The 27002-nt window shown below is 40.8% G+C and overlaps 2 protein-coding genes across 6 annotated transcripts in view; one reads left to right on the top strand and one right to left on the bottom strand.

Annotated features, from left to right (window-relative positions):
- Positions 1-3441: 3441 nt before the first annotated feature.
- The window catches only part of LOC119557334 (potassium voltage-gated channel protein Shaker), a 126647-nt gene continuing 103086 nt past the window's right edge, over positions 3442-27002 (top strand). For 2 of the 4 annotated variants that reach the window (XM_037870066.1, XM_037870071.1), the window contains exon 1: positions 3442-4883. In XM_037870066.1, the coding sequence (XP_037725994.1) occupies positions 4738-4883 (146 nt within the window). In that variant the 5' untranslated portion in view covers positions 3442-4737. The remainder of the gene's footprint in view (positions 4884-27002) is intronic. The other 2 variants (XM_037870064.1, XM_037870065.1) reach the window with 2 other exon arrangements.
- On the bottom strand, positions 17017-22019 carry LOC119557337. 2 transcript variants are annotated; one of them, XM_037870074.1, is made up of 16 exons: positions 21836-22019; positions 20561-20991; positions 20357-20502; positions 19703-20290; positions 19513-19650; positions 19125-19271; positions 18937-19065; positions 18698-18872; positions 18518-18633; positions 18348-18456; positions 18199-18290; positions 17925-18142; positions 17771-17867; positions 17563-17705; positions 17267-17503; positions 17017-17203 (listed from the first exon to the last, which is right to left on the bottom strand). In XM_037870074.1, the coding sequence occupies exons 2-16, from the start codon at positions 20971-20973 to the stop codon at positions 17120-17122; spliced, it is 2832 nt and encodes a 943-aa protein (XP_037726002.1). In that variant the 5' UTR covers positions 20974-20991; positions 21836-22019; the 3' UTR covers positions 17017-17119. The 2 variants fall into 2 exon arrangements, with proteins under 2 accessions (XP_037726002.1, XP_037726003.1); XM_037870075.1 differs by having other exon boundaries at positions 22006-22018.

Below are 27002 nucleotides of genomic sequence, written 5' to 3'. Positions count from 1 at the left end.
TATTATCGGGTTAATTGCCGTAGGGGTAAAGCGTTTTCTGATTGAACCTTGCCAACTTGTCCCGTATCCTGTTTCTTTCATTTTCTTTTTCCTTTTCTGGGAAAAGCTTTTCCCATGCGAGTCTTGGGGTAATTCTTTTTTGCTTTTTTTTGGGTGGCGAAGCGGTCGTTCTTCCTTTTTCCCCTAGGTGTCAAGGCGACAACGTCGCTTAATTACCAGCCTATTTAAATTTCAGCCCGGGCTGCTCGAGCTCCTCCCGTGTCCTGAAAGTCCTGGCTAATTGCGGACCCACCTTTGGCTTATCAAATTAATAGCAGGTGCAGGTGCTCAGGGATGGGCGAGTGGATCGGGGCTCGGGTTCTTTAACTGCTTTTAAACGGCAAACGAAGCCCGGCAAGTCAATCAGTAAGTTTTGCCTACCCTTACGAAGGGCTCCTCAAGTGGTACTCGATAGAATCAATTAAGTTTCTTGAGTGATAAATACCGTACATGAGTTTAGTAACTAATGTGTTTCTTACTTTTTCCATTTAAAAATATAAATTGTAAGAAAAAACATTCAAATAAGTATGCTTGCCTTAAAAACTATACAAATAAAAGTCTTGCTTAGAATATTTAGTAATATACCTTATAGAGTTCAATAAGCTTGTACAATTTTTTATTTCAATATTTAAAACTGTTAAATCAAGCGTTTCATATAGAATACGCGGGCATAAAACGTTTATAAATTGATAAATGCAATGATATTCAGTAATCTAAATCACAGATCTCAAAGTAACCTCATGAACTCCCTATAGAAAGTGTATAGATAACTGCAATAAATGCTCTGTCCATCCCTGCCTTTCATTTTTGCACTTTTCTGAACTGCTTTCTCTGTTCCTTTCTTTGGTTCACTCTGTCACCCCACCATTTTTTTATTCGTTTTGCAATAAATAATTGCAGCTTTCCCGGGGAAGCATTGTGCGGCCACAGGACATGCCTTATAATCCCGTCCTCCGACCACTCGAACCTGGGCCCATCCTCCTCTTCCAGTGTGGCCAGGTGCTAGTGCTCATAATGCCATATAATTTTTGTGTAAATAATGCAGATTGTGGGGCCAACGGTTGGCATGACAATATGTTTATGGAGACTCGGGTGTAATTAGTTTAAATTGGTCCGCGGGGTTGCCAAAGGGGGGCTAGTAATGAAAAAGCGTAATGGTGGGACTTGGGACTCGTGGCAGATGCACAATAAAAATTTATCATACGCACCGTTGACGTTGACAGATCGTCGAGTTGAGGCGTTGCAAGTTGGCTGGCTAAAAGCGACAGTCGACAGGCGACAGGCGACAAACTGCAACAAAGGCGATAAAAAATATGAGGTGGGGGGGCCTTAGAATCCGCAGCTCATCCCTCATCCTTCATCCTTCTGGCCCTGGCTGCATCCTTTCCATCTCATCTCCAGCTGAATCCTGAATGCCCCACGCTCGAGTGAACTTTGCAATCTGACAAAATTGGTGAATGGCGTACGGTTAAATGCTCCGTGTTGCCGGAGAACAGAGGCTGCACAACTGAGTACTGAACACTGGAAAGTGGAAACTGAAAACTGGATATGAGACTATGCTGCCCGGAGTTGCCTTTGTTTAACCCATGTTGCCCATAATGTCGGGGGCCTCTCTGTCTTTTTCCTCTCGGGCGTGTGAAAGGCTTTTGTGAGTGCTAAATTGCTCACAAACTGAATCACAGTTGCCAAATTAGCTTTAAGCTAAAAGTGCTTGTTGTGAACAGCACCTCTAAGAGCAATTTACATTTTTCAATTAAACTCAAGCTTCATGTTAAGCAAAAGGAATTTAAATGGGAATTTTCCAAATGATATTCTGATGTTGTTAATAAACCAAGAAGATATTAGATTACAGATAGATTATATGGATTAATATTTAATGGTTAAACTCAAGCTTCATGTTAAGCAAAAGGAATTTAAATGGGAATTTTCCAAATGATATTCTGATGTTGTTAATAAACCAAGAAGATATTAGATTACAGATGGATAATATAGATTAATATTTAATGTTTTCTATGTGCTACACAGAGAAAACTATCTAAGAACATTGTTCTTGAATTGAGAACATAGTTCTTGAATTGAGAACATACGTTCTTGAATTGAGAACATTGTTCTTAAAAACCGGGTAAGTACATTTTGGTATCAATATAAGAACGAAATGGTGAGAAGAGAAAAGTTAAATTGAGTTTATTTAACAACTTTTTGATAAGTATACACTAAGAACTGAACTAATAGTTTATTTGTACATACTATGTACTTGAATACCGCCAATTAAACTTGATTCGAGCAAAATAAAAACATTTTCAACTTAAAAATGTCGTTCTATTTTTAAGAACATTTTCAACTCAGATGAGAACGTCAGAATTTTCTCTGTGTATGTATACTTCATCCCATTAAAATGTATTTATTCTTTTTGTCTGTTAAAATAATAAATCCATTTGGTGAGTATCTCACAGCTGGATACTCGATTTTTGCGCTCTTGGTTGTCGATTTTATAATTATGTATTCTGAGGTTATAACTGGTGTCCAGCTGGGCGGGAATGAGTTTGCTAACGGCAAAGCCAGACATCGTTGTTGGATGGAAGTGGATGTGGATGAGGATGTGGATGAGGATGTGGATGAGGATGTGGATAGGGATGTGGGGATGAGGATGTGGAATGGGGATGATGATGCGGATGACGAGGACGATGAGGATGACGACGGAGAGTGTGATCCGAGGTGGAATGGTTTCTTAATGTGCTCGATGCGACGTTGATGGCATTGCAAATGTGCACACGCTCGAGTCCCCAAAAATGTGGCTGTGTGTGTGCTTGGGGGGGGGGGGGGGGATATGGGTGCTTGAGAGTACTTACCAGACTGACAGAATTGGACAACCCCTAGTACCCAAAGACCCCCCAGAAACACCTCCCATTTCGAACACTGAAAATTGCGAATATATTGAGACATTCCCATAAGCTCAATGATGATTCCCATTTGGAGATGATCCAAGTCGTTGACATAATTGAACCGATGGAGAGCTTTGTTTTGGCTTCTTGGGCCTTGGGCAATGAGAAACATATGCTAATGGCCTTTGGAAAATGGGAAATGGAAAATGGGAAGCCATCGCCGTGATTCTTTGTATACCTGTTGTATAAATTATGGATAATTTACTGCAAACAGGTGAATATTTGATGGGGTAATTTTATGCAAAATAAACAACACTGTATAAATATATCGAAATGGAAAAACTGTATTTTGTATAAAATTATGTTAAATAGGTTATATTGGTGCATAATCAAATAATAATAACAAGTAAACTGGCTTTTTTAACAATGTTTTGTTTAATTTCTAAAATGGTTAAACTGTATACTAATTTCTACGATTTACTAATAACTTATCCAAACTTTCCACTATCTTTTCAGCTCCCTGTGCACGTAATTTCTCATATCGTCGTTTAACCGCCTTCCTGCCCTATGCACTATATCAGCAACAACTACAACAACAGCAACAGCAACTACACCTATCACTACTACAACAAAAAAAAGTCAACCAAAAAGCAATCGTAAAAAGCAAATAACTACTAGTAAAAGTTGTAATTGGAACAAATGTTGTACATACCTACGGATAAATTGTAAATAAATTGTATGATATGGCAAATACCCGTTACCCGAAAAAAAACAAATAAGAGAATATGATATAGTACAAGATATAAGAAATAGGCTTCTTCCAAATCCAAATCTTATGTCCGTTGTAACATAAAACCAAGTTTTTGGTTTCTAAAACTTAAAGAATAACTACAACAAATCGCAAAGATTCTTTTATTACCTAATAAACAAAATTTACAATTTAAATTAAAGAGTTTCGGGTATCAAATAGTCGATCTCCTCGACTATCGATAATCCCCAGTCGATCAATAATCGGAAAAACATCCATTCGATAGAACCTTTGGCCAGCAAAATTTAGCTAGAAGACAAAATATACAAGGAGAGAAATTTTTGCATATTAAATTTAATGAACCTATACGAAAATTACAACAAAAAGCAAGAAATAACAAGCAAAGCAGAGACCCAACAATAATTAGCATTAAAAATTGGTTAACAAGCGGAAGACCCCGAAATATCGAAGTAAACGGATAAGTTGTACGCCCATTGTGATTATTAATTTTAGACGTAGGTCAAGAAACCAACAGCAATTCGAAGAGAATCGTTGCTCGGAAAACTAACAGCAGCAGCAGCAGCACAATACGACCAAAAAGCATAGCAAAAGCAAGAGAGAAGCAAAGCAACATTAGCCGCCCAAAGAAACTTGAAAGCATAAGCAAAAAAAACCAAAAAAAAAAAAAAAAACTCTTAGTTCAATTCCATCCAAAAAACCAATACCAAACTCTCGGCTTTGACAAATGTGAGGCGTTCAAACTAAACTAAACTAAGCTAAACCAAAAAAAAAAAAAAGAAACCCATTGATGCGGCTGCCAAACACCACTCGGTCTCAACTTTTGCCCTGAAGCATCTGTCCTTTCTATATATACATATATATCTCTGAACCTGCATCTGAATCTAAAGTTATCCCAAAACGCAAGGTTTCTCCTCCTCCAAGTCTCGCGAGTGCGTTTCCGTATCCGTATCCAGACTCGTTTCGGTTTCGGTGGGAAGCTAGAGCGGCTGCTGCCACCTCCACTGCCACAGTTTCGATCGGAGCCGGAACTGGGAAACAGCCGCCAAGATGACGATGTGGCAGAGTGGCGGCATGGGAGGCCATGGCTCCCAGAACAACCCATGGATGAAGCTGATGGGCATCGTCCACAAGGAGCGGCGCCACACGGAGAACGTCCAGAGTCAGTCCGGTTCCAACGAGCGCAACCTTAACCAGTGAGTATTGAACAGAATATGGAACTCATTATCTTTTAAAGATTAAACACATATGATTAAGCCCCAAAGCCCTAAGCCCTTTGAGAAGAAATCTTCATATCTTAAAAATAAATATGTGTAAAACAAAGAGTAACAATTTATACAAACTTTTGCCAAGCGATATTGACCAATATATAGTGGTTGCCTAACCAAGGCAACATTTTCCAAACATAGTGGCAACATTTATTGAAAGTAAGGACCATAGTTTCAGAACTCGATGGCTACCACTTGCGGGCAACTTAGTATTTAACCAGTAACGGTTTTACAGAAAATATATGAACAATATGGCAGGATGGCAACATTTGCATAACATAGTGGCAACATTTGTAGAAAGTGGAGGCAATAGTTCTTAAACTTTTTAAATGCCCATAGTTGCAGAACTTAAAGGCAACTAAGTATTTCACCAGATAAAGTTATGCAGAATTAATACAAAGTATTACTTTTAAGGCTTTGCCAGACCATACACATTTACAAAGCAAAGTGGCAACATTGAAATAGCTTAGTGGCAACATTAATTGAAAACGGTGGCAACTATGTAAAGTTTAATTTTTTGAAAATTAAAAACTGAAGCAATTTCGATTTCTAATTCCTGTAATTAATTTTAAATAATATGCAACACGTAGAAAGTGCTAGGGAAAAAGGAAAACAAACATCTGGTGATAAGTGGGTATTATCCCTTTGCTTTCTCTGTGCAATTTTCTTCGCGCTCAATAAGGGTAATTTTGCATAGTTACGCGAGTGAGTCGCGGGTTAACTGGTCTAAGGATGGGCTTTGGAACAAGGATATTCGCCGCTGCTTGCGCAGAAAAGTATGCAGTGATTTTTCTTCTTCCCTTACCACCGACTTTTGGATGTGGGATGTCGAATGGGGATGCCATGTTATGCATATTGGTCGTAAAACATGCGCCAACTGCGCAATTAAATGGCCCGCAATGCAAATGGAATGCCCAGGAGCAGGACATGCTGCCAGGACACAAAGTGTGCGGCTCAAGGCGGGTTTGTCGGGGCTTTTGTAGAAAGTCATTTACCACAAATCAACGCTACCAACTGCCCCAGGTCCCTATGCCTGCTCCCTGCTCCCCCTGCCACCTTGTTTATCCAAGTGAAGCGCCCTGTAAATGATATATCCAGCCGGCCAGTGGCCAACTATCATTACCCACCCACCATCAGCCAGTAGTAGCAGCGGCAGTAGTCTCGGAAAGTGCAGCTCTTTGGGCTTTTAAATTGGCTATAAATGCGCTGGAGCATAAATGGATTTACACACATGCAGCTTGTTGCTGTCCCCATTTCCCCACCTCGCCATCATTCATTTTCATTCCATGTTGCATGCAAATACGAGCCACTGCATCGCCACGCCCCCCCTCCCCCACCATATACGCCCCTCAATCACAGCCCGATTCCATCGCATCGCATCCATTTCCCGCACTTTTCACTGTGGAGTCCTTATAAAAATTGTACAACTCGCAATATGCACAGAGATACTCGTACTCATATAACCATATACTCATACACTCGCACTTGTGTGCGCCAAGGAAGTTAAATGCAAAAGGCACTTCCGGCAGTCAGATGAGCGGAGCGGATGCCGTATAGATTGAAAGATGGATCGAAGAATCTGATTAGTCGGCGGTGCCATAAACTGGGTCCTTGGGGCAGAGCTTGAGTTGCAAAGAATGTGTGTGGGAATATATTAAACTTGCTGGGAATTTGTTTATTCTGGAATAGATGGCGAATTTAATCAAAACTTTTTGGGCACGTCACTTGAAAATATCCTAAAATAGTCAATCAATTTATTGTTAACACCTGGAATATACAAAGAATTTAATCAAAACTTTTAGGGCATATCATCCTTAAAAGTTATACTAACTTTAAAGGTTCTTTAAAGATATATGCCTCTTGAAAATTGGTTGAAACATAAAGCTTACAGAAATTTGATGTATTTACTTTATCCGTTTTTAAGTTTTTCCTCGTACTTATATTTCCTCGTAATGACTCTTTATTAGTGAATTGTTAATTTTTCTCAGTGTAAAAGTTGCGTTGTGGAGCACCGCTAAACTTTTCTATTGCCGCACAGGACTCGCTGGGATCCGTTTGCCACCCCGGTCCCCAAAACTTCGCTCGAGCGGATTAATTGAACTAGTTCCCCAATTTGCCAACTAATGTGCTCCAGGATCCGACATCCTGCCTCCTGCATCCTGCCGCCTGCATCCTGCGTCCTGCGCTTTTCCATGGGGCATCATAAATTTATGCACCCACACACGACGCACATGCACTTGCACACAATGGAAAGCACTTGAAAATGAAAGGATAATAATAATATTTTTATTTTATTATATTTTAGTTTTTCTTTTCCGTTTTTGCTGCAGCAGCAGCAGGCGGCAGCATCAACATATGAGGGTTGGGTTCACGGGGTCAGAGGGCGGGGGCGGCGGTCGGCGGCCGGTGGGCGTGGCAGGGTTTAAGTGCACTCAAGTGCCATTGGTGTGTAGTACGTAAACGCGGGTTCGGTGGTAAAGTGTAACTGTAACTGTGTGCCAGCGTGCCAGTGTTGGAAAGTGCTCGCTAACTGTGCGATGATTTCGGGATTCCGGCGGATTATTTTCGCCCAAGTATTTCGCAATTTATGTCCAACTCGTTCGCTCTTTTTGCCCTTTGCTCTTTGCCCTTTTGCCTTTTCCCTTCCATTTTCCCCATTTCCAATTTCCCTTTTTCTTTGGCGCTTTACCTTACCACTTGTGTCTGCCCCTCGACAAAAGTTGTGAATTATTTTATTGCCTTCCAAATGAATTTCGAATTGTTCATATTTATAAGTGGCAGATTTGGAGGGCATGTTTGCAGAGCATTGAAAGCCAAATGAAAAGTGTTTAAGCCAAGTGGAAGATAAATCAGCAATCAATACCTGCAAGGGTAAAAATACTTAGCTGACCTTTAGAAAACATTTAATTTAATTGATGAATATCTAAGTAAGAGAGCTTCCCGATGCATTGCATTCTGGAGACCATTTCCATTAAGAGGCCTTTTGTTACCACTTCATCGACACATTTGCGTGGGAACTAATTCATCAGCGGAAGACACCGGCGAACTGATTTATCGGCTGCCAAAGCACTTATGTCATGAATCTTTAACTAGAACTAATTGTAAAAATTGATCAAGACTTTATTGGCTTTATCGCTGACGTGGTAAGTTGAATTAATATTAGATGGACATTCGTTTGAATTGTTCCTAATGACATTTGTGATGGCGTGGCCTTGACATTGGCCTAACATTATTCTAAGAGTATTAAAATTCGCCGTACAGCAATCAATATGCAAGGTACAGTACTCAAGACTAAACTTGCAGCTAACAATAGAAAACAAGTTGAATTTTATAATAAAAATTGTTAAAGGAATGGTAAACTAATTGAAATGTTTTATAAATTAAAACTAAGATGGGCGTCGAGATTGAAAATATAAATCATAAAATGTTAAAACTGTTAATGGAATATTAATAAAATCTACATTGTTCCACGCCATCGGATATTGCAATTAAGAAATTATTCCCCCAGTGGGTAATTAAAATTTTTTCAATTAGTGGTAGTTAAAAATTTATGAGTTCAGCGGGAGTTTTCGCGGATGAATAAGTTCCCACGGTTATGTATCGGGGTAGTTATCCTTTTAATATTTTAGCATTATCCTGATCACCTGATTACCCGTTTTTCTGCCCAGGAAATGTTGGCAGAAATGGGAATTTACTTACATTTATCATTCTGTCATAAATCTTTCGCTTTGGCCTTTTTCGATTTCTTCTGTCTCGTTTTTGGGAGAAGTAAAACAATATACTGCTGTGGGTGAAGGGTGTTCATGCATAAATATTGCGAAGGTCAGAGATGCTAAAATAAAAGGGTTACGGAGGCGTGGCAACCGCCCTTTTGCCCCTTTTTTTTTTCTTTCGCCCAACCGAATGTTGTTTGCTATTTTACCTATATAGTACATACGTATATGCCCCATCGTTTTCTCCATCTTTTCGGGACCGAGCAACAGTTGAACATTTGGAAATTTGCATAAATTTCACAACACATCCCCTGGCCTTCTCGTCGGCAAACTTTATAGAAATTTATAGAAATGTGCACGAAACTGTTTCCATTTGCCTGGGCAGTCGGGCTCTTTGTTGCCCTTCAAAGGCATTTGGGTCCAACATGTTCAAATGAATACTTTATAAGCCTCTCTTTATGGACGATAGCCCCGTCTCTGTCTCTGCCACTCTCCCCGTCTCTTTCTGCACTCGCCATCTCTGTCCTTCGCTGTCTCTTTCACCGCCTGGCTTTCAATTTCCCCCAGCCAGTGTGTAATATTCATGCTGCGAAATGTTTGAAGTTGACGAAACCATCGGCGTGGTCGTATTTAACGCCAACTCAGTAGGATTTGCACCGAAACAAAAAGAGATCATTGAAATAGTTGGTTAAATATATTTAATAAAAAACTCTTAACTCTTAAATTAAAGCTTAAGTATAGGCAAATCCAATAAAAAATTTATAGGATAAGCCGTAGATATTTATTTCATATTAAAACCTTTTTGAAAATGATATTATGTTGGTAGTGATTTTTAAATGGACTTATAGTTCTTTTTCTACTTTTTAATTAAGTTCTAAATTGTATTATTATTTTGGCACTATGCTCATATGCATTTTCTTCCAATTTCTATTTTATATTTAGTTTAAAAATCAAAATTTTTTCTCAGTGCCTTGTCATTTCACTTCACATTATCTCCCCTTTTTGCCCATCATCGTCGTGGGCATCTGAGCTATTTTGCATTGAAATTGAAATGTCCGCACTTTTTGTCCAGGTGAAAGGCATTCGCCCAACTGGGCCAAAATAAGTACATTATATTTGCCAGCATATACATATGTATGTACTCGAAAGCGGTGAAAGTAAATGGGTGTTTGTGTGAGTGGCATCGCATCCTATATCCTTATCATTTTGCCAGACCATTGGATACCGTCAGGCGCGGCGAATTAATTGAAAATTCAAACATATTGACCAACATAAATACGTGGATAAAGTGCAAGTCCAGTCGGCCGCTTGATTACTGTTGGCCAAGTTGTTGTTTGTCAATGTCAGAGGCGGCATTTGGCCAACAGGGTGTTATTTCGTGCATATATATATAGGTCCTTTGGCTATTTGGGGATTACAGGATTAAATGTTTGCAGCTCTCTTTTAAAGTATCGATTTTATGTTGCAGAACGAAGATTTCTGCTCACCGATGGGTGTCGTTTAACTGAATTTAATGAATTGTGAAAGGCTTTTGTTGAAGAGGTGTTATAATAATAGTGCTCAAGAATTTATTCAAGTGTGATTAGCAATTTATTGTTAATGCCAAGGTTTGAATTAAATGAAAACGTCTCTAATAATATCCTTCGATCTAATAATATCTTCTAATATTAAAGTGCTTCTATGGGAATTTATTAAAATATTAAATTGCTCCTTAAGTTTTCTATAAGATGGCCTTTTTCCTGTGGCACCCTGTCACCATTTGTTTCTGCTGTCATCGATTTCGGATTGCATGAGAGTCGTTAGTTAGTTACTTAACCCAACCCAGGACTTGCGGATTTTCCCAGCCTATTAACCCATTAATTATTTGTGGTCGAAAAATCGTGGAGCTGAGATTGTTTGCCCAAATATGTAATATTTGTCAGTACCATTTTTGTATTCAAATCAATAAATAAACACTTATTCTATTAGCATGTTTTCAATTTAAATGTTTTTTATTGGTATATAATTTGACTATCTAAAATTGTTTACTAAATCTAAAGCTTCTAGACTTTCTATTTTAGTTTGATATATATTTTTTCTATAATTAAACATTTGTGTAATATTTTGAGTAAGTTCTATATGTTTAAATTTTAATTTGCCAAGACCTGTATAAACTTTTTAGAGCATTGATAGACCAAACCCTTTTTCGTTAGCAGCGTAACCAAATTTCGTGGGCTTGTCATGGGTTAACACCACGCCCACCGCCACATCCTCGAATGGCCGGTGGCGTCTTGGCCTGCTGTCTAATTGCTGGCCATTCGTTTGGGCCACGTTAACGTTACTTGGCCAGCCCTCGCTTATCAGCGCCTTTCGCCTTTCCAGCCGCCGACTTATTGCCACACCCACGTAGCGAAAATTGCGACCCATTTGTTAGTCCGGTCTGGCAAATCATTATTCATTTGCCTGTGGAAGCTCGCAGCACTTTGTCTGCCACCTGGTTTTTTTTTTCTAGGGGAAGGGCTTGGGGGGGATTCCCACCAGATGTTCTATTGAACTTTACTCAGGCGAAATTAATGAGCGCATACGGGCATAACAGCCATAACCACCTGGTCACCTGGTCACCTGGTCACCTGGCCCTCACCTGGCCGCCCGGAATGCGAGTCTCCACCCACTGCGTCCACTGAAGTGCACCTGAGCGCGAAATGTGTGTGGGTGGGTGGGTGGGTGGTGGTGCAGAGGGGTGTCCTTGTCCCGATCCGGATCCCCATCCCCATCCCCCCGGGGATGGATGCCGTTGGCGAACCCATAAAAAACCCAAAGTGTCAAAGCGAAGCGCTTCAAAACACTGGCAGCCAACGAGCTGGGGCAACATTTTGGCCAACATTTCAATTGGCACGGCCATAAAGAAAGCTTCGGGCGGCATTAAATTTAGATGGCTAAGGATAGACGGAAGGCGTACTCTATAAGGGGGGTATCTCAGGCCATGAGAAAATCAAAGTTAAACACTTTTTAAAGGTAAATATTTAAATACTTAATGATAGTTGTTTTCACAACCCCTTGCCATTTAAATAAAATCGCCATAGGCCTTCCAAATATTTACGCACAACTAGCGGAATAAAAATATTCGCTTTGCATAATTAAAGGCACGCAAATTATGGTTTTTAAGCCTTTGGCGTTTTTGGTGGCCACACAAATAATTGTACAGTTCTCAAATACTTTCAATTAATATTAAATTGATAATTATAAAATTAAAGTGCATTGCTGTAATACTATCTATATATTTATTTATTTGCGTTTATTTCCCGCCTTTTGGTATTTTTATGTACGCTTCATTAGCCTATATAAATTAAAATATATTTGCTTAAATCGCTTGTGTTGTTCTGCTCGAAGTGTTAATGGCAAAATGAACATCAATTTCAATTTTGCTTTGATTTGCATCCGATTAAATGATATGTCAATTCCTGGTCCCAACTCAAGCATCCCATTAACCCGACCGACTGTATGTGCAATTCCGGGTTTGATGGCCACCATCTGTGGGTGTGTGTTTTTGTATTCTCATCTCGGTTTTCCCTGATGTCTTGTGTGTCTTGTGTGTGTGTGCCTTTTGTGTCTCGTTGACCATTTGACTTTGATTTGTTGTTTGGCTGGCTGGGACTACAAGTGCTGAATGCCCCTCTCGAAAACATGTATGTAGGTATACAAAGACCCAAGAGGAGCAAGTGCCGAAAGACAATTCGTAGCACTCAATTAACGCATTTAAAAGAACGACAAAAAAAAACAATGCAAGATCCAAGGCGGGTGGGGGTCAGAGGTCGCCACTTGTCGGGGTTTATTTTCGAGACCGATGTTGCCGGCATTGTGCATCCGCCCCATTGTCTCTGGCACGCGGCGAGGGCCATCGGGGCATTGTCAAAGCCCACCACAATGGATCCACACCCCACCCACTCTTGGCCGGCTCCTTTGGCTCTACATGCTCCTCAGGTTCCGCCTGGACCCAGCCAAAGCTTCCACTTCGAATCCGGCAAACAAACCTCCAATCAACTGCCAACACAGAATTGAATTGGGAGCAGCTTGAACGGGATTAGAGGACTTGCCATAGCCCGGAGCAGTCGGCACCATCAATTGATTGGCCCGAGCCATTAGGACTTCAGGTCGAAAGGGATTTCGTTTAAGGGGGGGGGGGGGGGGGGGGGGAAAGATAAATATTAACTTAAAGTAAAACATAATAGAGAGCAGTAGGAAAACATCTTAACGAGCTAATCAGTATTAGTTCTCCACCCAATTTTCCTATAATATAGTTTATAATCAAAACACAGGCAGTCCCAAGAAAACATTGAGGTAGTTTTAAAAAATCTGTCTAAAAGTATGCAGCAAAAAAGGTCTTCTCCCTTTAAAATAGATTCGCCACACTTTTTATTGTTGCATACTTTTAAGCACCTTTTTAAGTGGTTTAAGAACCACTGATTTACCCTCCATAAGGAAAATATTCCCATTTGTAAAAAACCCAAAGAAATAAGTTCAATCTTTTCCTCTCGTTTTTCCCACAGTGAAGGGTTAATCCTTACAATCAATTAAAAATCCGAAGTGCTTCAAGTTCACATCGAAGTTTTCTTCAAGGGCTTGGCCAACCCATTTTGCAATCGCTAGTAAACGAACTATGACAGGTCGTAGCTCAATTTACGACTGTTTGGGGCAAGCTTTTGCCTTCTCAAGTGATCTCTGCCATTTGACGGGGTCATTCATTAAAGTTTCACTGGACACCCTTCGGCTTTAGTACGAGAAATAATTTAACGCATCAACGATTGGCAGCATTGGCCATGATTATTGGCCCTTTTCCCTTGGACGTTGGCCTCTTGTAATTGCTATCACTGTCTCTGTCGCACCCACTCTGCCCCTCTCTTTCACTCGCTCTAAAGTTGGGTCCTTTGGTGTTGAAATTCTGGCTATTTTCTGGCCAAAATGGACTAGTTTTAAAGTTAGTTATTAACTTTTTATTAACCAGAGAACTTTGCTGGCTAAGATAACTAGTTTTGCTAAAGTTAAATTTTGATGTCAGGCAAAGCAAATTCCAAGGATAATTTAGTTGAACTACAAGTATACATACAGATTTACCCAAGAAATGTTTTTAAAGTCCTGCTTAAAACCCATTAAACTATTTTACCTGATTGATACGGCCATCTCTATTGGTCTCTTGTGATAAAGGAAGCCCTACTAAACCATGAAATTGTATGGGTCTTTATGGCCCAGTGACCTGCTCACGTTGTTCATGTTAAAATTCCAAATTACATTTTGCATTTTGATTAGAACGTAAACACAGGGACCTTCTCCTTCTGCTCGATTCTGAATTCTGGGGGCTTATTCCCCCCACGAGACACTGGATTCTCGATGCTCGTTTGCAATTTAATGAAGCAAACTGTTGCTAAACACAAGTGAAAGTGGACCGAAAGTGGGGATCAGCTGGGGAAAGTAGGGAGTGGTTGGGAAGCGGCGTTCGAGCATGAAAATTGTTTGTCCACGGATTCCGGCGGAATGGAAGCGGGGCATCTGGGGCAGATGGAAGGCGCTTAGCGTCCAAACAGCTGTTCCAAAGCCCCTCCTCATCGGCATCCCACCCACTTGGTTGCCCACCCAGCATATCCTGTAGCCACCCTCTTGGCAATTTGACAAGAGCGCATTATCCTTACAAACGGCACCAGATGGGCCTGCCTCAACATAGCGCAACAAAAAATGAAAAATGATAGAGAGTGTCGAGAAATTCGGCAGAGGGGTGTGTCTATAAAACTGGGGATTAGCCCAGTCAAACGATTCCGCTGGCATTGGGCCAAAGCGAAAAATGAAAAAAAAAATGTAAAGGAACGCAAACAGTACGAAAATTACATATATATTTGTATATTTAAAACTGCATAAATCAAAACACTCGTGCAGAAAGGCCAAAGGTTGCTGGTGATAATTGATTGATGGTCGTTGCCAACTGACGGCCTCTGTCACCGGGAATTACCGATGAAGGGTTTGGGACCAGAGTAGCAACCAAATGGGGTTCTAATTACCAGGCACTCGGTCTGAACCCAAAGCGGATTATAATGATCCCTAAGACAAGTTAGTATTGAACACCTTAAAAGTGTGTTCCCATCACAAAACTTACCTAATAGTCAAAACTTTTAAATTTATATCACTGTTGTCAATACTTCTCTTCAGCAAAAGTTCACATAAAGAACAAAGAAAACCCCCCACATCACTGACCTGCACAGAAACTCGTAAATCCCAACATTTTGTACTACATTCTGCTCTTTTGCCCACAACAATCTTTTCGACAATCAACTTTGGTGTTGCAGTTTTAAGGTATCGCATGGAATTGAATTTTATGTCATCTGTTTGCTTTCCATCGTCGATAATTCAAAGCTGATTTGATTTCATTCACACACTCGTTGGCCTTGCCATCACAATGAGGAATGCAGTCCTGTGAAAAGGAATCCTTATTTAGGATCCATTGCCATCTGTGACTGCTCTGTTTTTACCAATTTTGCACATTTTTCCCCATTTTCCCGCAGAGTTGCCGCAATCCGTGATGCATTACGGATTCCCGAATTGCCTTACGGCCCCATCGATGACAAAGGGAATCGGAAAATGCAACTGAAAATCGCTCAGACAATGGCCACAGGGGGTTAGGGGGGGCCGATTCGAGGGGGGGATGGGGAAAACGAAAAATGCAAATTGTCAAACATGCAACGCAATTGACGAGAGACGAGCTCTGAGGCACGCACAACGGTAGAGGAGGTGGTCCTAAAGCTACCCACTCAGTGTAGTCGAAGTACACTGAATAATATCTTTCCCTTTCCATATCAATTAGTTAGAAAATTGTTCATATTTTAATTATTAGTTATTGAAATGGAATGCAAACCAAGAAATTCAAGTAGAAAACCAGTCTAATCATCTTTTGGTGGAGGTTAGTAAAGGATCGGGGTCATACTTTCCACTAAAAAAGTTTTTATTACCTCTTTCTAAGATTTAAAGAATATATATGCATATACGTAGTTACATTTATCCCAAATTAAATCAGGTCTGGGTCACCCCTTTAAATTTGGATGATTTTTTCTTCATCATCCGTTTTATTCCTCCGTTTTATTCCTCATGTTTTACTTGCAAAAGTGTTTCCTTTTGTAAAATGGGTCACCAATAATAAACGATTACAGTCTGATACCTTTCTGTGCAGCTAAAGGAAAGATCGGGGTCACCACATCCCATTTCCAGCATTATATATTACAAAATGCGTTCTAAATTGAAATCAGGTGCAGGTTTGGGTCACCTCTTAAGATTGTTTAATCTTTCTTTCGTCATCTTCCAAAATACAAGCCTTAACTTATATTTATAGTACCCATCGGTATTTTCTCTTTATTTTTCTGAGTGTATTAACATTGTGACTGGAAAAAGGGGTGGTGGAGGGTGGTGCATAGTCCCGCCAAACATCGAAACGCTTTCGTGCCGAGCTGGTTGGTTTTCCCTTATTGACAGGCCGTCACTCTGCCAGTATGTCAATCTGCTGGAGCTTCAGCTCGGCATGTGGCCTACATAGCCGCCCCTTTAGCCCCCTGCCAAATCCCTGATCCCCGATCGGCTGCTGGGTCCCCGGCTGGAAATTAACTCGAACCTTCATCCCACATCGCTTCTCGCATCCTTGGCACATTCCCTCTTCCACATCTCGGCCCAGAAAGGGAAACAGAAATGAGGAAAACTTGTTGCTGCAATTGGCAGAATGCCCTGGGTCCAGGCATTTTTAAGCAGGCATAATTAATGGAACCAGCCCCGGATAATGTCAACATTATCGCAGCTAATTGACAATGGAGAGGAGCTGCCAAGTGGCTGGGGAACCGGAATTTAATGATACAGCGAATATGGGAATGGGTTTAATGGGTGAACGTTGTAAGGGGCATTACTTCGCTTGATATGCAGAGGATGGGGAGTAATTAACCAAGGATTAATGAAGCTTATCATCTTGTCAATTGGCAACTTAAGATGGAGAAAAACACACAAGGTTGCGTATCGGGAAAAAAGTAACAAATAAAGTAACGAAGAGATGATACGTATATTAATAGTCGCAAGTCTATGTACGTAAGTCTCTTTCGGGAGAGTAAATATTTTACCCCACAAACACACGCCACTTGAAAAGCAACATATAACCATCTGATTTTCAACACTTTTTTGTTCCACCTTTGGCAAATTAGCAGTTCACACCCAACAATTTTCGCACACTTTCCCTTGCTGTGCCTTTCAATTAGCGAATTTCCAGACATGTGAACCAGTGAATTGAGAAAACAAACCAATGATCTCAGAGCAAATATTGACCCAGAGAGATTGAGAGATGAACATTTGCATTAGGAAAAAAAAACAGTTTGCATTTATTTATTGTGCCTTAGACTAGTTAGATTTTGAGCAGGGACTCTTTAAGATCTTTAAGATCCTCTTAACCTAAGACTCCTAACTATTGTCGGAGATGAGCCGCTGTTCATTGTAGCGTATGGGATATGTGAGTGCGTTGCCCTTGTCCCAGGAGTAGAGTTCCTGAAAGGATATGATATGATATAGTATCTGAAAGATCGGGCTATATTTCATATAGGTGCTTACCACAGTCAGGGGATTGTAGCCCACGGTGGTGGTGTGGCTAAAGGGATTCGAGAAGGGCAGATTCGTGTTGAGCAGCTTGCCCTTGTACAGGTCCACCACATATCGTATCTGGGTGTTCTTATCCGTGCCCGAATCGATGGCATACAGATTGCCACACACGATGAACATCTCACCGAATTGATGGTGGTCCAAGGTGATATTGAAGTTGTACTGCATCTTCAAGGTCTCCGCATCCAACTAGTTTGAATAGAATTTTATTTGGGAATACTTTAAAGTAATACCTTACTAGACTTTACCTTGGCCACCAGCGTGTTGTTTGAGTGGTAGGTGCTGTAGATCACCCACAGACCCACTTCATCCACATTAAAGTCCATATAGTTGAAGTCCGTCGTATAAAGTCTATTCGCAGCGGCCACTCCAGCATATGGTAATTGTGTGGCTATGGGATTATAGTTTTTAAGAAGCTTAGTAATATTGGTCATATTTGGCATTCCCAACACTAACTTATCTTTTTGAGGCTGGTCAAGTCCAGCTTGACCACCAGATCCGAGTTCTTTTGTTGATAGTAAAACGAACCGTTAAAGACCACATGAGCATTGCCCTAAAACAGAAATTATCATCAAAACAAAGAACCATGTTTAGAGACCTTTGAACCCACATGAAAACCTTCTTGAATCTCGTACTTCCTTCTTGGGATGCTATTCATTCGATACTGGATGCGAGTGGTGAACTCAAACAGATTGTAGGGATCGTTCTCATTCGTCACGAATGTCTTCTCACGATCGCTATCTGGAGATGGATCTCTCAGCCAGGAGCCGAACTTTTCATTGACCACCTTGTGGAATACTGGCTTGCCCACCGCATACAAATAGCAGGCTGTTTTTGAGAGGGGTTATATTTTAGTTTCTTATAAGATATAGTACTCTACTCACTCTTTGGTCGCTTGGGTAAACCTGGATAACTCAGATTGCCCGTGGGTTGGATTTCAAAGTTATTCAGTATGGAGTCCTTGCACTGGTACAAGCTGGAGATCGGGATAGATGGGTCAAATTTGTAAGGGACTTTAAATATAATGGCTAACCTGGGATCTGGACACTGGTCGCATACAGGACATTCACTCTCTGGCGGTCTTTGGCCATAAACCTTGATGTTATGGCCCACATACGGGGTCTCACTATTCGGATCTTGAGCTGAAAGAGAGATGAGAGGATTAAAAGGGTTTCACCGTTTTACACACTTTATAAGACTCACGTGCTACTTCAAAGTTGACCATGGTGGCATTCAATTCATTCCTGGCCACACAGTGATAATAGCCAAAGTCATCTTTGCGCAGATTACTGATGGTCAAACGCATAGAGGTCTTGAAGCTAAACTCCGTAATCAATGGGGAAGTTAACAAGAAATTTCAATGGTTAAGTTAGGTTAACTCACCCATCGGGATAAGATTCAATGCCGTACTTCTCGCTGGGATCGAGGATCTTGCCGTCGTAGGCCCGTTCCCAGTACCTAATGGCTTCGGGGAAGGCCTCCACCTGGCACTCCAGAGTGGCACTGCTCTGGTACTCGGCGTAGATCGTTTGCCGGTACACCGATATCATGGGTGCAACTGGGGGTTAAGAACAAAAACCTTAAGGATACTTTCATATAACAAGTTTCGAAGCCAAACTCACACTGCACTTCCACGAGGAAAGTGGCATTGGCCACTGGAGCGATGCCATTGTTGGCATAACAAGTGTAGGCGGCCATCTGGTGTCGTGTGATATTGGTGAACTTCAGGAACTGCCCACTTATAGAGGCCACTAGATATGGGAGGGAGGATTACAAGAGGTTATACAGGGAAAGCATTCCAGATACTCACTCTCCACGCCATTCACGTTGATGGTGCGACCATCCTCGCGTCGCCATTCCACCTGCGGCGTGGGAGTTCCTGTGGCCGAGCAGCTCAAGTTCAGGGATCTTCCCTCCTCAACAATCACCGAACGTTGGAAGTCCGGAAGTTGTACATCTAAAAAAATCGAATAATAGATTTTATAGTCGGTCTTACTCTTTAAAATCTGAAAATAGCTTTTTAACCTCAGGTTAAATTTTTTAAAGACAAAACTCCTCTATTAAACATTTTTTTTGTAATAATGCTTATAGTAGATCGATAATCAAACTTGCATCAGAAAAAAAAGTCTAGATTCAAATAATATTTTCGGTACTGGCTAAATTAAATACCCGGTAAATTTAACCTGCCGTCAACTCACCTGTTATAGAGGGCGGTATAAGCAGATCGTTGGAGGAGCTGCCATTGGGGTATTGCAGTTTCCAGGCATTGATGCCGGGCACTCCGGGTGTGCCATTGGTGCCCGGTTTGCCAGGACGACCTCGAGGACCAGCAATGCCTATGGAGAAATTGGATAACCTCTTGGAATCACAGGGATTAATATCACTCACCCTTGAGACCCCGTTCGCCCGGAGGTCCCTGGGCTCCTTTGGGCCCTGTAATCGACAGACCGTCTTTGCCATCCTTGCCATGGAGCCCATCCTTGCCATCGCGACCAGGGAGACCATTCTTTCCATCGGCACCAGCTCGACCTGGTACTCCATCGAGTCCCGGTTCCCCGGGCACTCCATCGCGGCCATCCAGGCCGGCTCTTCCAGTGGCCCCGGCATCTCCCTTGGGTCCTCGAGGTCCGGCGGGACCCAAGTGACCCACACCATCGACACCGGGGGCACCTGGTAGTCCCACATCCCCGCGATTTCCCTTGGGACCCGGAATGCCCGGCAGTCCAGGATTGCCAGTCGGACCCTTGGGGCCCACCTCTCCCGTGGGACCCTGTGGCGCCGGCGGACAATAGTCCTGCGTGCCCTTGCAAAAGCCCGTGATTATCTTCTCCGGAACACGACAATAGGTGTTCAGGTAGATCCACTCATCTCCGCCGGGAGCGGCGCCCTTTTGACCCGTCCGCTTGCGGACTTCGGTGTCCTGCTCCTCGAGCACCTTGCGGTGGTTTGGATTGAAGAACTCGATCAGTGGATCAGCTAGGGGTTGGGGATATATATCTATAAGAACTATTCGGGTTTGTATACCAGGATTCTAGAGCTTGCCATGCATGGAGGCGGGAGCGGAGGAGGCGATGTCCCTGCGCAATCGTTTTCCGGTGGGTCGTGGTGTGTGGCTAATCAGGTTGTCCGTGAACTTGCGCTCGTTCTTGAGAGGATCCCTGGATTGGGTGGTGCTACTTGTTGTGGTGCTTTTAGGGGGAAATATATGTAAGAAAAGGAGACTTTATTGGACTTCTTCTAGCCCACCTGCCACCTAGTTGCTGCTCCTCTTCGAGTATCCTGTTGACCAAGGTCCTCAGCTCATCCTCCGATCGCATCAGCTCCGCCTGGAATTGCACCCGGAAAGGAGGGTCCACGGAACTTGGGGTGGCCTCATCCTGGGTGTGGGTGTAGAAGACGATCGACAGGCTGGCCAGAATGAGAGTGAGGGCGCCCAGGTAGATGTAGACCAGGGCCAGGGACTGACGGCCGGGGCACTTGCACACCCGGCAGGTGGTTCCCCTGACGAACAGCTGGTCACTGGACGCACTGGACTCCAGGGGCGGAACTGGGGTGGCCCCATCCGCCGCAGGATCGTCCTGCGGATCATTCTCGGCGGTCCGCCGCTTGCGCTTCTTCTTGCTGGTGTTTTGCAAACTCTGGTTAACAGCCAGAAACATTTTACCGGGTGCAGGGAGCTACATGTTAAGATATTAGGTATATCCATTAAAATACTATACAATTCCATTTCAAATGTTGAAATGTTAAGATGAAGTGTCTAAATAATTATTTGTTTTGATGGTTTGCAGATTTCTTATATATATTTGTGTTTCTTCAAGAATCCCTAACCCTAAAATAATCAAATATTTATTTTGCTGTTTCCTATTTAAGTTCGAAAAATTGTTTTTCAAAATTTCCCAAAATCTGACATTTTAATTATATTAATAACAAATATCTCAGAGGTCAAAGAAAAATATTTATTTAATATTCAAAAATGTTATATATGAATTGTAAAGGTAAACCATATATCTCCTAAATGAAATATTGATTTGATGGTTTGCAGATTTCTTATATATATTTGTGTTGCTTTAAAAATCCCTAACCCTAAAATATTCATATATTTATTTTGCTGTTTCCTATCTAAGTTCGAAATATTGTTTTTCAAAATTTCCCAAAATCTGACATTTTAATTATATTACTAACAAATATCTCAGAGGTCAAGGAAAAATATTTATTTAATATTCAAAAATGTTATATATGAGTTTTAAAGGTAAACCTTATATCTCCCAAATGAAATATTTTCGCCGAGTGCTAATTCAAAGCAATTTTATAAGAAGAAGCTTTCTATATTTCCATTTCGATTTTGATTTGTTTTGATTTATGGCCGGCGAGTGCAGTTCGAAAATAAAACCATATTTATAGATCGCATATTAGGCAGAGTGCCTAAATTTAAACCACTGGCCGTGGGCTCCAAGAGTGATTAGGTTGATATAAGACACGGAATTCCGATGCATTTCCCTGGTTTCCCCGCTTTTTACATACTTGTATACATAAGACAACACTTTTCACACTTTTCCTTTGGAGCGGTTCAAAGTGTGGGTGGTGTGGGTGGCGAGGAGGTGCGACTGAGATGGTGAAAGCGAGACAGAGAGAGACAGAGTGACGAGACGGACAGAGAGAGAGAGTGTGTGTGGGAGAGAGAAAGCTGCTACCGAACGCGTTGGCGTCTAATGCTCGACTGAGCGAGTTGCACGGCGACATTTTCCTCCGTAGCGGTTTGTTTTCCACGCTTTCGCCGGCAACTTTCCCACGCATCCGGTTCACACTCTCTTTTTATCTCTCTCTCTCTCTCTCTCTCTGTCCGGCACTCTCTCCCGCTCTCTCTCAGTTTGCGGGAGAGTCCTATAGCTGCTTTATAGCCTTACGCACATCGTAAATAAATCGGAAAGACTTAAGATTCGCTTGATTTCTGCTAATTTAAGAACCCAAATAATATCACATAAATACAAAATGGAAAATAAAAGTTTTTGCTTTGTGAAAATACCTAGAAGCTAATCTAAGCAGTACCCCCCGAATATCGTAAAAAAAGATATATTATCCATATAAATATGCGGGAAATCATTAATTTATTTAGCTAGAGGACAAGAGAGTTGGTCGCTCTTTAATACCACGCCTGCGCCTTGAAAATACCTCTGTTTTTATTTTATTTCCCATTTCTTATGACTGCTATAGGATGTCCTTCTTAAAGAGTTTTAGGGGGGCGGGGGGATGGACTAGTCGGCTATGAATGCACACGGCTCAGGAGGGAAAAACTGTCTTGGCTTGATTTTCCTCCTCGGAGAGGGAATACTTTGCGATATCCTCAACAAGTACAAAGTTTAATGGGGCAAACTTGGCCCATGCCAGCCAGAAAGTTTTCCCTTTTCGCAATCATGGGCTTCCCACTCGAGTTTCTCGCAAGATACTTTATTTGGCATATTTCCTTTTATTCTGAAGCTGCAAAAGGGTGATTAGAAAATATTTGCTTGCTAGTTTATGGCAAATAAAAAGGATTCCTTTATATTGCAGTGAAGAGCAGAAGTTTATGCACTGCTAGGGTTTTTTTCAATTGTTTTTTAATCAACGAATTTATTTTTAAAGCACCTGTTATATTGTTATGTTGTTTATTTATTTTTCTCATACATTTTTTGTGCTAAAGAAATAATTGCTCCACCAAATAAATCAATTTAAAATGCGCTTTAATTCTGAATTTATTTGCTGAGATTGTTAATTTTCCCCATATTTATTTTCAATCTCTTTTGGGTGCGCTCTGCTGCTTACTTAGTAATTATCGCAATTAGCGCTTCAATTCTGTCGCTACGTCCGCAAACGATTTAAATTGATTGCATTTGCTCAAATAATTATATGTTATTATGTGCCGTTCCGAGTGCCACTCGATTATTGTTGCCACACCCCCCCAGCTCCCACAGCTCCCGCCCCCCTGAGCCACGCCCACCGCCCACATTTCGCAGCCACATTTGTAAGCACTTTGCGCTTAATTTGCATTGCTGTTTCTGTTTCGAAGGCGGCGACTGAGACCGAATTCAATTTGCATTGGCCAAATGCATACGAGAGCACGACCCAAAGGCCAATGAGCCGTAACGAGCTCGTTAACTGGATGTCCTTGTTGTTTTTGCAGTTGCAGTCGCAGTTGGATCCGGATTTTCGGACTTTGGACTCCGGGTCCTGGAACGTGGACCTGCATTTTGGCCATTTACTTTGTAGCCAGCTGTGCTCTGCATTAGTTGGCCAAACGGAATGGCCAGAAGAGCGGGTGGCCAGGGGGCAAATCGCTGTCAAAGGCCAATGTCAGAAAGTTGGCAACATCACATGCACTGGAAAAAATAAAGGTGTCAGAAAGAAATTGACACACTGAAAAAAACAACTAGGGATCAATTTGATATTGACATTTTTAATTCATTGGGCATGTCTTTCATCATTGAATAATGTAAATTTGATATTACAAAATGGTGATTCTAGGATTTCCTCTCTTAAAAAAGTCTATCAAGCCGAAAAATAGAGAAAAGAGCGAGATAACGCCTAAAATCACTCTGTGTAAGAGAGAGATAGCAATATTGGAGACCCTCCGTAACAGAAAAAGAAAGCATAAAGCAAGATGGCGAATATATCAAGGTGATATCTAGTATCTTTATAGAACTGATACTGATTCTTTCATCAAAATGATCATTATATCTTATCAAGTTTTTCCCCTTGTGGTAAGCTTAAAGTTTTAAATTTACTATATTCCAAAATGTGACCTTAATCCCAAGGATCTTTTTGATTTTGATGCCATATTTCCGAATGTGTTACCAAAAAGGATCCCCAACATAAGGATTCTTATAATGCCTGGAATATTCTATATTCGGCAGTTTGTAAACCTCAAGTACAGAGGGATGCATTCATGGTTAGAAAGTGCTACTATTTAGCCTTTTAATGTTTTCTAAGGATATTTTTATCAGAGTCATGAGCTAAAGATTGACCTAGCCTTCAATAACATCTTTGGCTCCTTCATACATATGTCTAAAGTGTAAGGTAATTTTGAGCGTAGGTGCATATTACCATACCACATAATCGTATGTGGGATTTTCTGTGTGTAATAATAACTCGAGAGCTGTTTGGCGGTTTGGCACGGCGTGTTTTCCAGGCGGGCCAATACTTGTAAGCGGCTTACTGCCAGGCATCAGCAACAGAGGCGGCAACAAGCCGCCATGTAAGGAAAGCAACAAGCCAACGGGCCAACAAGCCAAAGTTAAAGCCAAAGTGAAAGCCGCAGACCAAGTCGGCAAACAACGATGGCAGCGAAGCCAATAAATCAAAATGTCAAGATGATGGCCTTTGAAGTGCTTTCGGGCTGACTGAACAGATTGCAAAGGTGCGATGGTGGTGGTGCCACCAAGTGGGTCGAAGGTGCCAGCCAAGATGGGAGATCCAACAGGCAACAGACAACAGCCAACAGACATTAGACACAAGGCATCAGGCAAAAGACAACAGACAACCGACAGCGGCCAACAGACGTCGCTTAATTTCGCCAGGGAGCCGTGAATCTCCCGGGGAAATGACAAATTAAATGACAAGAACTGTCGGCTCAGGATGCCAACGTTTAGTTAGCCCCGGGCTTAACACGCCTCCATCTCGTTTGCCATCGAATTCGGGGTGTAGCTAAACATATTGATTGCTGTTAATGCGCTCTGACCTCGGGCCACGTTGCGTATGAGTAATAAATGCATGCAAAATCATTTGCAAATGGAAAGGGAGAGGGGAAAGGTGGAAAAAGTCGAAAGTCACTCAGAAAAAAATTCAGCATTTAGCTTAGTTATGATTAAAAACTTTTAAAGATTGATTTTAAATAATAATATATTTTTTATACATTTTATACTTGTTGAATATTCAAAATAACCCATTTGTGAGAATGTATTATTATTAAAAATTTAAGGAAAATAAGTAATCATATATTTTTTGTCTTGTGCAGCGGTTTTTTACGACTCCAGCAGACGCACGGCCGCGAGTGCATTCAGAGTTGGCTTCTTTTATGGCCCAGTTAGCAATAAAAACCCGAGCACAACACCCAAAAGCTTCCAAAAACAAACAAGAAAAAATATGCTAGCAACTCCACTTTTTCGATGGAACTGAAATTGAAATTTTATTAGCATATTTCCCTGCTTCCCCAAGGACTTCGCCTAGAATTCAATCAGCCTGATTGAAGCATAAGACTCTTCAAAGGGATTCCAAAATTGAACTTTAAGAAATCTTGGCAAAAGTAGACGGCTGTCAGCTAACCACAAACTATTTCATAACTTACAGATTGATGGATTGATGATTTTCAAATAAGTTTAGTCAGAATTTCAAAACAGGTTCTAAAAGGATTTCAGGGACAACTGATAGCATTATAAAATAGGAAAATGTTACTGGACGCAGCACTTAGAACAATAAATAATAAGAAATGAAGAATGAATAATATACGAAATTCTAAATCTCATTTTTCTCTCCTCTCACTTGCATTGGAAGCTATTCAAAACAGTCGGCCTTTTGGCTGTACGCCTTGATTTAGCGAAACTTCGATTGAAAAACTGCGATAAAAAACTTTTTTTGACAGAATTCTCAATTTCATTTTTCCTAAAAAATCAGTGTTTCGGCTGCCAAATTGCAAATAAAGGTCTGAATAAGGAATGTCATACCTCGTTGAACTCGTAGCTTAATTTGCAATCCATTGGTATTTAAACCAAAATTTTTTTTTTTTTTTTTCAGTTTTTTTCAAAAAATCCTGATGTAACCCCTTACAAAAAATGCGAAAATCGGTCAAAAAATAAATTTTCCCCAAAAGGATGGGGATTGTTAGCATTGGAAGCCACCTGCCCAAAACAGTCGGTCTTTTAGCTGTACGCCGTGATTTGGCGAAACTACAATTGAAAAACCGCAAAAACAAGAGTATTTTTTTGACAAATTTCTGAGTCTCATTTTTCCTCCCTAAAAAGTCAGTATTTCGGCTGCCAAATTGCAAATATAAGTCAGAACAAGGAATGTCATACCTCGTTGAACTCGTAGCTTAATTTGCAATCCATTGGTATTTAAACCTAAATTTTTTTTATTTTTTCTTTTTTTTTTCAAAAAATCCTGATGTAACCCCTTACAAAAAATGCGAAAATCGGTCAAAAAATAAATTTCATAAATACTGGGATACATAGATACATAGATACACAGATACATAGATACATAGATACATAGATACATAGATACATAGATACATAGATACATAGATACATAGATACATAGATACATAGATACATAGATACATAGATACATAGATACATAGATACATAGATACATAGATACATAGATACATAGATACATAGATACATAGATACATAGATACATAGATACATAGATACATAGATACATAGATACATAGATACATAGATACATAGATACATAGAGACATAGATACATAGATACATAGATACATAGATACATAGATACATAGATACATAGATACATAGATACATAGATACATAGATAGATAGATACATAGATACATAGATACATAGATACATAGATTCATAGATAGATAGATACACAGATACATAGATACATAGATACATAGATACATAGATACATAGATACATAGATACATAGATACATAGATACATAGATACATAGATACATAGATACATAG

This window comes from Drosophila subpulchrella, chromosome X (assembly GCF_014743375.2).
Source record: "Drosophila subpulchrella strain 33 F10 #4 breed RU33 chromosome X, RU_Dsub_v1.1 Primary Assembly, whole genome shotgun sequence".
Lineage (NCBI taxonomy): Eukaryota > Metazoa > Arthropoda > Insecta > Diptera > Drosophilidae > Drosophila > Drosophila subpulchrella.
This window is presented reverse-complemented; position numbering and strand designations above follow the sequence as displayed.

Bases quoted from the DNA above. Each gene is read 5' to 3' on its own strand.
- LOC119557337 (XM_037870074.1), bottom strand. From the start codon at position 20,973: ATGTTTCTGGCTGTTAACCAGAGTTTGCAAAACACCAGCAAGAAGAAG. The intron at 20,503-20,560 runs GTGGGCTAGAAG...TCCCCCTAAAAG, and splicing joins GAGCAGCAACTAGGTGGCAG to CACCACAACAAGTAGCACCA. The intron at 18,291-18,347 runs GTTAGCCATTAT...CCCGATCTCCAG, and splicing joins GACCAGTGTCCAGATCCCAG to CTTGTACCAGTGCAAGGACT.